The sequence below is a fragment of the Sciurus vulgaris genome (genome assembly GCF_902686455.1).
Source record: "Sciurus vulgaris genome assembly, chromosome: 5".
NCBI lineage: Eukaryota > Metazoa > Chordata > Mammalia > Rodentia > Sciuridae > Sciurus > Sciurus vulgaris.
Window position 1 is genome coordinate 149,173,194 of NC_136465.1, and position 11,808 is coordinate 149,185,001.

Here is an 11,808-nt window from a genome sequence, read left to right on the forward strand (position 1 = left end):
ATGATTGCACTAAAAGCAAAATACTGAAAGCAATCTAATTATTGCACATGTATGAATGTTTTATTCATAAGGTGGCGTTTTGATGAGCAATGCAGAAATTAAACATACAATAAGATACAACTAAAAACCCACTAAAATAACTGAAAAGACATTATGCATTGACAGAGTAAATGTGAATCTCACATATTGCTGGTATAAAAATACAACTACTTTATCGACAATGTGAAGGTTTTTTGACTTGTAACAGAATACCAAATGATCCAGCAATAAGACAGGGAGGTAAAGTTATATTTACATGTAAAAATAGCCACAATATATATTAATGACAGCCTTATTCATAGTAACACAAAACTGGAAAAAATGCATGCTCATCATATCAACAGGTAAATGTATAAACAATTTTGATATATCCAAAAAAAATAAAGCATTCTTCATCAATTAATTTTTTAAAAAAACTACTGATATAAACAGCTACATAAAGGCAAAAGAAGTTGTACACAAAATTCTATATTATGTGTAGTTTCATTTATTTACCAAAAAAAAAAAAAAAATCCCAGAACAGATAAAACTAATCTAAGTAGATTTTGAGAACTGCAGAATTGGGGCAGGGGACAAAAGCAAAAGAAGCATGAAGTATGTTTTTGGGGTGATGGAAATATTCATGACCCAGTAATTCTTTATATAAACAAAAGAAATGTATATCCATGTTCACTAAAAGACATACCCCATTCTGTTCTTAGCAGGAGTTTTTGAAAGAACATCACATTAAAAATGACCAAATTATTCATGAAAAGAAAGTAAGATAGATTGTTTTTAATTGTTTTCATTTTTTAATCATGGTATAGTCACATAATTAAATGCTATAATCCAATGAATATACTTTTTTTAATTAAAAATCATAAATTTACATAGGGCAATATTGTTTGATTCATTCTGTTATTTTTTTCACTTCCCCCCACCCCGCCCACCCCTCTTTTCCCTCTATACAGTCCTTCCTTCCTCCGTTCTTACACCCTCCTTATCCCTAACCCTAAACCGAACGCTAACCCTAATGCTAACCCTTCCTACCCCCCATTATATGTCCTCATCCGCTTATCAGCGAGAATATACATCCTTTAGTTTTTTGAGACTGGCTTCTCTCACTTAGCATGATATTCTCCAGTTTCATCCATTTGCCTGCAAATGCCATAATTTTATCATTCTTCATGGCGGAGTAATATCCCATTGTATATATATGCCACAGTTTCTTTATCCATTCATCAATTGAAGGGCATCTAGGTTGGTTCCACAATCTGGTTATGGTGAATTGAGCAGCTATGAACATTGATGTGGCTGTATCTCTGTAATATGCAGATTTTAAGTCGTTTGGGTATAGACCAAGGAATGAGATAGCTGAGTAAAATGGTGGTTCCATTCCAAACTTTCTGAGGAATCTCCATACTGCTTTCCAGAGTGGCTGCACTAATTTGCAGCCCCACCAGCAATGTATGAGTGTACCTTTTTCCCCACATCCTCGCCAACACCTATTGTTGCTTGTGTTCTTGATAATCGCCATTCTAATTGGGGTGAGATGGAATCTTAGGGTGGTTTTGATTTGCATTTCTCTTATTACTAGAGATGTTGAACATTTTTTCATATATCTGTTGATTGCTTGTACATCTTCTGTGAAGTGTCTGTTCATTTCCTTATCCCATTTGTTGATTGGATTATTTGCATTCTTGGTGTAGAGTTTTTTGAGTTCTTTATAGATTCTGGAAATTAGCGCTCTACCTGAAGTATGAGTGACAAAGATATTCTCCCACTCTGTAGGCTCTCTCTTCACATTACTGATAGTTTCCTTTGCTGAGAGAAAGCTTTTTAGTTTGAATCTATCCCAGTGGTTGATTCTTGCTTTTATTTCTTGTGCTATGGGAGTCCTGTTAAGGAATTCTGATCCTAAGCCAACAAGTTGAAGGTTTGGACCTACTTTTTCTTCTAAAAGATGCAGGGTCTCTGGTCTGATTCCGAGGTCCTTGATCCATTTTGAGTTGAGTTTTGTGCAGGGTGAGAGATAGGGGTTTAATTTCATTCTGTTGCATATGGTTTTCCAGTTTTCCCAGCACCATTTGTTGAAGAGGCTATCTTTTCTCCATTGCATATTTTTGGCACCTTTGTCTAGTATGAGATAATTGTATTTATTTCGGTTTGTGTCCATGCTCTCTATTCTGTACCATTGATCTACCTGTCTATTTTGGTACCAATACCATGCCGTTTTTGTTACTGTTGCTTTGTGGTAGAGTTGAAGATCTGGTATTGCGATACCCCCTGCTTCGCTCTTTCTACTGAGGATTGCTTTAGCTATTCTGGGTTTCTCATTCTTCCAGATGAATTTCATAATTGCTTGCTCTATTTCGGTAAGGTACATCATTGGGATTTTAATTGGAATTGCATTGAATCTATATAGCACTTTTGGTAGTATGGCCATTTTGACAATATTAATTCTGCCTATCCAAGAACATGGGAGATCTTTCCATCTTCTAAGGTTTTCTTTAATTTCTTTCTTTAGTGTTCTGTAGTTCTCATTGTAGAGGTCTTTCACCTCTTTTGTGAGACTGATTCCCAAGTATTTTATTTTTTTTTGATGCTATTGTGAATGGGGTAGTTTTCCTAATTTCTCTCTCTGAAGGTTCATCACTTATGTATAAAAATGCTTTGGATTTATGAGCATTGATCTTGTAACCTGCTACGTTACTGAATTCACTTATGAGTTCTAAGAGTTTTCTGGTGGAATTTCCAGGTTACTCTAAATATATAATCATGTCATCAGCGAACAGGGATAGTTTGAGTTCTTCTTTTCTAATTCGTATCCCTTTAATTTCTTTGGTCTGTCTAATTGCTCTGGCTAGAGTCTCAAGGACGATGTTGAATAGAAGTGGTGAAAGAGGGCATCCCTGCCTTGTTCCAGTTTTTAGAGGGAATGCTTTCAGTTTTTCACCATTTAGAATGATATTGGCCATGGGCTTAGCATAGATGGCCTTTACAATGTTAAGGAATGTTCCCACTACCCCAATATTTTCTAGTGTTTTGAGCATGAAAGGATGCTGTATTTTATCGAATGCTTTTTCTGCATCTATTGAAATAATCATGTGATTCTTAACTTAAGTCTGTTGATATGGTGAATGACATTTATTGATTTCCAGATGCTGAACCAACCTTGCATCCCTGGGATAAAACCCACTTGATCTTGATGCACTATCTTTTTAATATATTTTTGTTTGCAATTTGCTAAAATTTTGTTGAGAATTTTTGCATCAATGTTCATTGAGGATATTGGTCTGAAATTTTCTTTCCTTGATGTGTCTCTGTCTGGTTTAGGTATCAGGTGATATTGGGCTTCACAGAATGAGTTTGGGAGGGTTTCCTCCTCTTCTATTTTATGGAATACTTTGAGAAGTATTAGAATGAGCTCTTCTTTAAAGGTTTTGTAGAACTCGGCTGAGAACCCATCTGGTCCTGGACTTTTCTTTGTTGGTAGGCTTTTGATGACCTCTTCTATTTCATTACTTGAAATTGATTTATTTAAGTTGTGTATGTCCTCCTCGTTCAGTTTAGGTAATTCATATGTCTCTAGAAACTTGTTGATGTCTTCGAGGTTTTCTGTTTTGTTGGAGTATAGATTTTCAAAATAGCTTGTAATTATGTTTTGTATTTCACTCGTGTCTGTTGTGATATTTCCTTGTACTAGAGATGTTGAACATTTTTTCATATATCTGTTGATTGCTTGTACATCTTCTGTGAAGTGTCTGTTCATTTCCTTATCCCATTTGTTGATTGGATTATTTGCATTCTTGGTGTAGAGTTTTTTGAGTTCTTTATAGATTCTGGAAATTAGCGCTCTACCTGAAGTATGAGTGACAAAGATATTCTCCCACTCTGTAGGCTCTCTCTTCACATTACTGATAGTTTCCTTTGCTGAGAGAAAGCTTTTTAGTTTGAATCTATCCCAGTGGTTGATTCTTGCTTTTATTTCTTGTGCTATGGGAGTCCTGTTAAGGAAGTCTGATCCTAAGCCAACAAGTTGAAGGTTTGGACCTACTTTTTCTTCTATAAGATGCAGGGTCTCTGGTCTGATTCCGAGGTCCTTGATCCATTTTTAGTTTGTATCACTCGTGTCTGTTGTGGTATTTCCTTGTTCATTCCGAATTTTAGTAATTTGAGTTTTCTCCCTCTTTCTCTTTGTTAGTGTGGCTAAGGGTTTATTAATTTTGTTTATTTTTTCAAAGAACCAACTATTTATTTTGTTATTTTTTCCTATTGTTTCTTTTGTTTCAATTTCATTGATTTCGGCTCTGATTTTAACTATTTCCTGTCTTCTACTACTTTTGGTGTTGGTCTGCTCTTCTTTTTCTAGGGCTTTGAGCTGTAGTGTTAAGTCGTTTATTTGTTGATTTCTACTTCTTTTGTTGAATGCGCCCCATGAAATAAATCTTCCTCTAAGTACTGCTTTCATAGTGTCCCAGAGATTTTGATATGATTTGTCTTTGTTCTCGTTTACTTCTAAGAATTTTTTTATTTCCCTCTTGATGTCTTGTGTTATCCATTCATCATATAGTAGTGTATTATTTAATCTCCAGGTATTGGAGAAGTTTCTGTTTTTTATTCTGTCATTTATTTCTAATTTCAATCCATTATGATCTGATAGAGTACAAGGTAGTATCTCTATCTTCTTGTATTTGCTAACAGTAGCTTTGTGGCATAAGACGTGGTCTCTTTTAGAGAAGGAGCCATGTGCTGCTGAGAAGAAAGTGTATTTGTTCTTTGTTGGGTGGTATATTCTATATAAGTCAGTTAAGTCTAAATTGTTGATTGTGTTATTGAGATCTATGGTTTCTTTATTCAATTTTTGTTTGGACGATCTATCCAGCGATGAGAGAGGTGTGTTAAAATCACCTAGTATTATTGTGTTGTGGTCTATTTGATTTCTGGAATTGAGAAGGATTTGTTTGACGTACATGGATGAGCCAATGTTCGGGGCATATGATTGTTATGTCTCGCTGATTTATGCTTCCCTTAAGCAGTATGTAATGTCCTTCTTTATTCCTTCTGACTAGTTTTGGCTTGAAGTCCACATTATCTGAAATGAAGATGGATACTCCAGCTTTTTTGCTATGTCCGTGTGCATTGTATGTTTTTTCCCATCCTTTCACCTTTAGTCTATGGATATCTCTTTCTATGAGATGAGTCTCTTGCAGGCAGCAAATTGTTGGATTTTTCTTTTTTTTAATCCATTCTGCCGGTCTATGTCTTTTTATTGATGAGTTCATGCCATTAACATTCAGGGTTATTATTGTGATATGATTTGTATTCCCAGTCATTTGACTCATTTTTGTTTTTTGACATAATTTGGTTTCTCCTTTATTTGGCTATTCCTTTAGGCTAGTTCCTCCCATTGCTGATTTGCATCGTTGTTTTTCATCTCTTCCTCATGGCATATTTTGCTGAGAATGTTCTGTAATGCTGGCTTTCTTTTTGTAAATTCCTTTAGCTTTTGTTTATCATGGAAGGATCTTATTTCGTCATCAAATCTGAACGTAAGTTTTGCTGAGTATAACATTCTTGGCTGGCATCCATTTTCTTTCAGGGCTTGGTAAATGTTGTTCCAGGCCCTTCTAGCTTTTAGGGTCTGGATTGAAAAATCTGCTGATATTCTTATTGGTTTCCCCCTGAATGTAATCTGATTCTTTTCTCTCACGGCCTTTAAAATTGTCTTTATTTTGTATGTTAGGTATTTTCATAATAATGTGCCTTGGTGTGGGTCTGTTGTAATTTTGTATATTTGGAGTCCTATAAGCCTCTTGTACTTGGTTTTCCATTACATTCTTCAGATTTGGGAAATTTTCTGATATTATTTCATTGAATAGATTGTTCATTCCTTTGGTTTGTTTCTCTAAGCCTTCCTCAATCCCAATAATTCTTAAATTTGGCCTTTTTATGATATCCCATAATTCTTGTAGATTCTGTTCATGATTTCTTACCATCTTTTCTGTTTGGTCAACTTTGTTTTCAAGATTAAATATTTTGTCTTTAATATCTGAGGTTCTGTCTTCCAGGTGTTCTATCCTATTGGTTATGCTTTCTATGGAGTTTTTAACTTGGTTTATTATTTCCTGCATTTCAAGGATTTCTCTTTGGTTTTTTTTTTTTCAATATCTCTAACTCTTTATTGAAATGATCCCTTGCTTCCTGTATTTGCTCCTTTAACTGTTGATTGGTGCGATCATTTAATGCCTGCATTTGCTCTTTCATCTCCTCGTTTGCTTCCCTGATTGTTTTAATTATGTACATTCTGAACTCCCTTTCTGACATTTCTTCTGCTGTGCTGTCATTGGGTTTTATTGATATAGTATCTAGGTTTGTTTGGGACATTTTCTTCCCTTGTTTTCTCATATTGTTCAGATGTCAGTGGGACTTTGTGATATTGCAGAATTCTTCTATTGGCTTATATTGTCCCTGTAGATTTCCAGTGTATCACCTTCCTGCCTTCAGTAGCCTGAAGTCTTGGAGTAACTTGATAATGCAGTGCTTCCAAGGAAAGCTGCCCCTAGCCTGCTACTGGTTCCAGGACTTGGAGCTGGCTCTGTGTGGAAAGGCTATCACTGGGGGGCCTGCTCTGAGAAGCTAACTTGGAAAGACGCTTCCCACTGGAGGGAGACAGGTGCTTGGGGAAGTCCCTGGCTGCCCTGTCCTTGTCCCTGAAGCAACCTGCGGGCAGGAACTTACCACGCTGGCTCAGGGACTTGGAGCTTGGTTCTGTGCAGAAAGGCTCTCACTGGGGGGGCCTGTTCCGAGAAGCTGGAAAATCTGGCCCTATGGGAGGAGCCCACTTCCGGAGTGCGCAGGGCTGCCTGGGGAAGACTTTAGCTGCCCTGCTGTACTCTAATAAGCCACTGGAATCTAGGCCTGAGGCCCAGGCACAGCTTCACCGGTGGGGGAGATTCAACCTGTGGCTCTATTTTAGTCTGAGTCTCTCAATGCCTCCCCTTCTTGAATCCTGTGTTCTGGAGCGACTGGAGATGCAGTCACCCTCTAGTCCGACATCTTGGATCGCCCAATGAATATACTTAAACTTTTGCTACCTGGGACAACATATATGGATATCACGAATTTAATATTGCATAATTAAGTCAAATACAGAAGATACTGTGTATTATTATATTTATATGAAGTTCAAAGCTTGGAAAGACATATTCATGCTGTTACAAGTCAAGATAATTGTTACCTTAGGAGTAGAAATGGGAAATTGAGAAAAGGAATGACGTGGACATTCAATATTCTGATATTATTTCATTTCTTGATCTGGGTGATGGTTGAAAAGTAAGTTCATTGTTTTTGAAAATATATTTAAGATATGTGCTTTTCCTCTGAATATATGAAAAACTTTGAAATTTTTAATAATTATAGAAGATACACTTAAGGAAATGGAAAAACACAATAACAATGGTATACAAAAGAAGTCTCAGATTTTGAATAAATATATACCAAATAATATAGACTAAAAATAATGTACAATAAAATACTGCTTTTTAAAATACTTTGAGATATAACATAAATAAACTGACCTGATTTTATTTAAAATATTAAATTATAACATATATAAATCTATAAAACCATCACTAAAAGTTTTGCATCAAACATATCTATTTTCCACCCCCCCAAAAAAAAAATCCTCTTCAAAATCCTGTGTCCTGCCACCACTCTTCCTCAAATCACTGATCCACTTTCTTTTTCTGTGGATTCGTTTACATATTCTGCAGTTTTTTTTATTTTAATTGAAAATCATAAATTTACATAGGGCAATATTGTTTGATTCATTCTGTTATTTTTTTTCCTCCCCCTACATATTCTGCAGTTTTATATAAGCCAATCATCTTTTTTTTTTTGTCTTCCACTCTGTTCACTGTTATGGACCCAATGTTTGCCCCCTCCCACTCCCAAATTTATATGTTGGAACGCTCCACCTAAATTTGGTGGCGCTTGATGGTAGAGTCTTTGGGGAGTAATTAGGTTTACAGGAGACCTTGAGGTGGAACCCCCATGATGGAAATAATGATTTTATGAAAACGAAGAGCCCAGAGTGTCTCCCTTTTCTCTACCATATAAGGCCAAAGTAGAGAGTGGCCATCAGTAAACTACAAGAAGATCCTCACCAGGAACTGAACCTGCCAGCATCTTGATTGTGGATTCTCCTGTCACCAGATCTGTGAAATATGAAAGTCTGTTGCTTAAGACACCCAATGTGTTTTGTTTTAGCAGTCTGAGATAGAAATTGGTACCAACAAGTGGATTACTGCTATTGCAAATACCTAAAAATGTAGAAGCAACTTGGGAAATAAGTAAAAAGTAGGGGATGGAAGAGTTCTGAAGTGTGAAGATGCCAAGAGTGATTTTGGTGAGGGCTCAGGAAGAAAAGTGGAGAGCTAGAGAGAAAGCCTACATCCTATGAGAGAATACATAGAGTCTTGGGTAGAATGTTGGTAGAACTATGGAGAGTAAAGTCCATATTTCTGGTAAGGTCTCAGAAATGAGGAATATGTTATTTGACAATGGATAAGAGATGATGCTTGTTACACTGTAGCCAAAAAAAAAAAAAAAAAAAAAAGCAAGAAAGAAAAGACTGAATTAGAGTAGTGTCCTAGTGTCCTAGTGTTTTCTGATAGGAAGAACTTACTAGTGACCAAATTAGATATTTAGCTAAGGAAAATTCTAGTAGCTTGGTTCCTCCTGATTATAATATATCTGGTGGTAGTCTTATCTGTGTTGAATCTGATTGGAGACTTTTGACCTGACCTTCCTGTACTTGCATATTTTACATTTCTCCAGGTTTGGGAGATATTCTGCTACTATTTCTTTAAATAAGTTATCTGTCCTCATATCTTTCTTTTCTTCTTAAACTTCTATGACTCAAACATTTGCTCTTTTGATACTGTTCCATAAGTCCTGTAAGTTTTCACAATTTCTTTTCATTATTTTTTTTTTTTTTGCCTTCTGTCTTTGAGTTCACAGATTCTTTCTTCTGCTTGATCAATTCTGCTGTTGACACTCTCTATTGAATCTCTTATTTCATTCAGTATATTTTTCAGCTTCAATTTATTTTTATCAACATAATTTGACTCTTTCTATTCAATTTCTCTTTCTGGTCACCTACTGGTTTCCTCAATTCAGTGTATTTGTTTGTATTTTCTTAAAGATTGTTTACTTCCTTAAAAGTTATTTAGAGTGGCCCCGGTGCTACAGCAGCCGCAGCGCCGGCCGCAGATCAGGCTCCTGCTCCCGGGCATTTAAAGGGGACGCGGCGGCGGCGGGGGGGGGGGGGGGGGGGGGGGGGGGGGCGGATGGGGGGCAGGTGGGGACGGCTTAGACGCACATCATCCACGGTCCCTCGGGACTGGAGGGACTCGTGAGCCGAAGCCCAGAAATCCGGGGGTGGATAAGACGCCGCGTCCCCCAAATTCCCGTAAGCACCCCTTACTCCATCCTGCGCCCAAATACCTTAGCTAGACCCCCTTCCCTCTCTTTACTCTCCAAACTCTGCCGGGACAGATCTCTGCCGCCACCGCTCCCACCCTGAGGAAGAAACTCAGAGATCCTGACCTCTTTTGGAGACCCTTTTGGTGACCACAAAAGGATTTGATCACTCAGGACAAAGCTGCCAGAGGAGCTCTGGACAACGGCTGGAAGCCAACAGAGTCCCTAGAGGTGGTGCTCAGGTGATGCACTGACAATGACTGGGTGTCTTCCAGTTGCTGGCCTCCGATGCCTGACTAGGGACAGCGGGATGGCTGCGCAGGGCACACCACGCTTCCTCCTGACCTTCGACTTCGACGAGACCATCGTGGACGAAAACAGCGACGACTCGATCGTGCGCACTGCGCCAGGCCAGCGGCTGCCCGAGAGCCTGAGAGCCACCTACCGCGAGGGCTTCTACAACAAGTACATGCAGCGCGTCCTCAAGTACCCGGGTGAGCAGGGCGTGCGGCCGCGGGACCTGCGCGCTATCTACGAGGCCATCCCCCTGTCTCCGGGTATGGGAGATTTGCTACAGTTTGTGGCCAAGCAGGGCTCCTGCTTCGAGGTTATTCTCATTTCGGATGCCAACACTTTCGGTGTGGAGAGTGCCCTGCGTGCCGCCGGCCACCACGGCCTGTTCCGTCGCATCCTCAGCAACCTCTCCGGGCCTGACGCTCGGGGACTGCTGGTGCTGCGGCCCTTCCACACATACAGCTGCATGCGCTGCCCAGCCAACATGTGCAAGCACAAGGTGCTCAGCGACTACCTGCGCGAGCGGGCCCACGATGGTGTGCACTTCGAGCGCCTCTCCTACGTGGGCGATGGTGCGAACGATTTCTGCCCCATGGGGCTGCTGGCGGGCGGTGATGTGGCCTTCCCACGCCGTGGCTAGCCCATGCACCGCCTCATTCAGGAGGCACAAAAGGCCGAGCCCAGCTCCTTCCGCGCCAGCGTGGTGCCCTGGTGGGAAACGGCCACCGATGTGCGCCTCCATCTGCAACAGGTGCTGAAGACATGCTGAGCACTGCTGCCTGGAGGGGGCACCCCGGCGAGAGGGCTGAGGAAGGGCAGGGAGGGGGAATTGGGAAAGACAAACCTAGTTTTACTATTCCCTCTTCCCTTTTCGCTTTGCTGTGTCCCTCCAGTAATTTCTGGAATTTCGTTCTGGGAGAGGTTCGGAACGGTCCCTATCTATGCAGTTGACCCAGATCTGCTGCCGTCCCCAGTTCCACGGCAAACAGTTCAATTCTGGAGTCTGTCCATAGCGGAGTAGTGTGCATACCCTGAAGGACAGCAGCGTTTCCAAAACTCTGCGCTCCGAACTGGGAGGAAGGGGCTCCTTGGCAGATGAGAAAACGAACATCTCCCACTGCTTTAACTGTTGCCTTGGCTGCATAACCTCCCCTCCCCAAGTCTTCTCTCAAGGGGACCCAGGACCCCAAGCTCCTCATGGCCGCACCGGACTTTCCGTGGAGACAGATGATCCTCTCTGCTGACAGCTCCAGGCCTCCTCGATCTTGCTTCAGCCACGGAAATCCCACACTATTTCTGTACTCGCAACACCTTGCCGACCCCCTCCCAGCCCATCAGCACCTCTAAATGGAAAAAAAAAAAAAAAAGCCAGAGGGAACAGTCGCCTCCTGGTAGTGGAACGAGGTAGCACACCATCCACCTCGGTTAAGACCAGCCAGGGACTTCACAGCGTGCGAAGGTATCTCCTCGCACCCAGTCTATGCAGCAAGAGCCCAGGGACTTCACCAAAATCATCCTCCACGTCCCCCTCCTTCCATATGGGACAGAAAGCCATGATGTTTTAAAGCAGAACCAGGGAAAACCAAGCCCCTTCTCCCTCTGATGTTTGAGAACTATAAAGGAGGTGAAGGGGGACAAAAAAAAAAAGTTATTTAGAATTCTTCATTAAGTAGCTCTTACATTTTCCTTTCTTTATGGTCAGTCACTGGCACCTTATTTTGTCCATTTTGTGGTGTCTTCTTCCCCTGATAGTTCTCAATCCTTGTGGTAGTACATCAATGTATGTGTACTTGAAGTACATACTTAATTCTAGTCTTCATGGTTTGGCTCTGTCTGAAAAAAACCATAGCTCCAAATATGGTACTGTCTGACCAATTTTTAGAAGACAGAAAATCCAAGAATGATTTCTAGGTATAAGTACTCTGATCTCTTCTGTATGCTACATTCTGTATACTACATTATACTACATTCTGTATACTACATTATATTACATTCTGTATACTACATTCT

At 40.1% G+C, this 11,808-nt stretch overlaps 1 protein-coding gene across 1 annotated transcript; it reads left to right on the forward strand.

Moving 5' to 3' along the window:
* Positions 1-9,607: 9,607 nt before the first annotated feature.
* LOC306661271 (phosphoethanolamine/phosphocholine phosphatase-like) lies at positions 9,608-11,171 on the forward strand. The gene has a single exon (XM_079140125.1). The coding sequence runs from the start codon at positions 9,761-9,763 to the stop codon at positions 10,436-10,438; it is 678 nt and encodes a 225-aa protein (XP_078996251.1). The 5' UTR covers positions 9,608-9,760; the 3' UTR covers positions 10,439-11,171.
* The last annotated feature ends 637 nt before the right edge of the window (positions 11,172-11,808 follow it).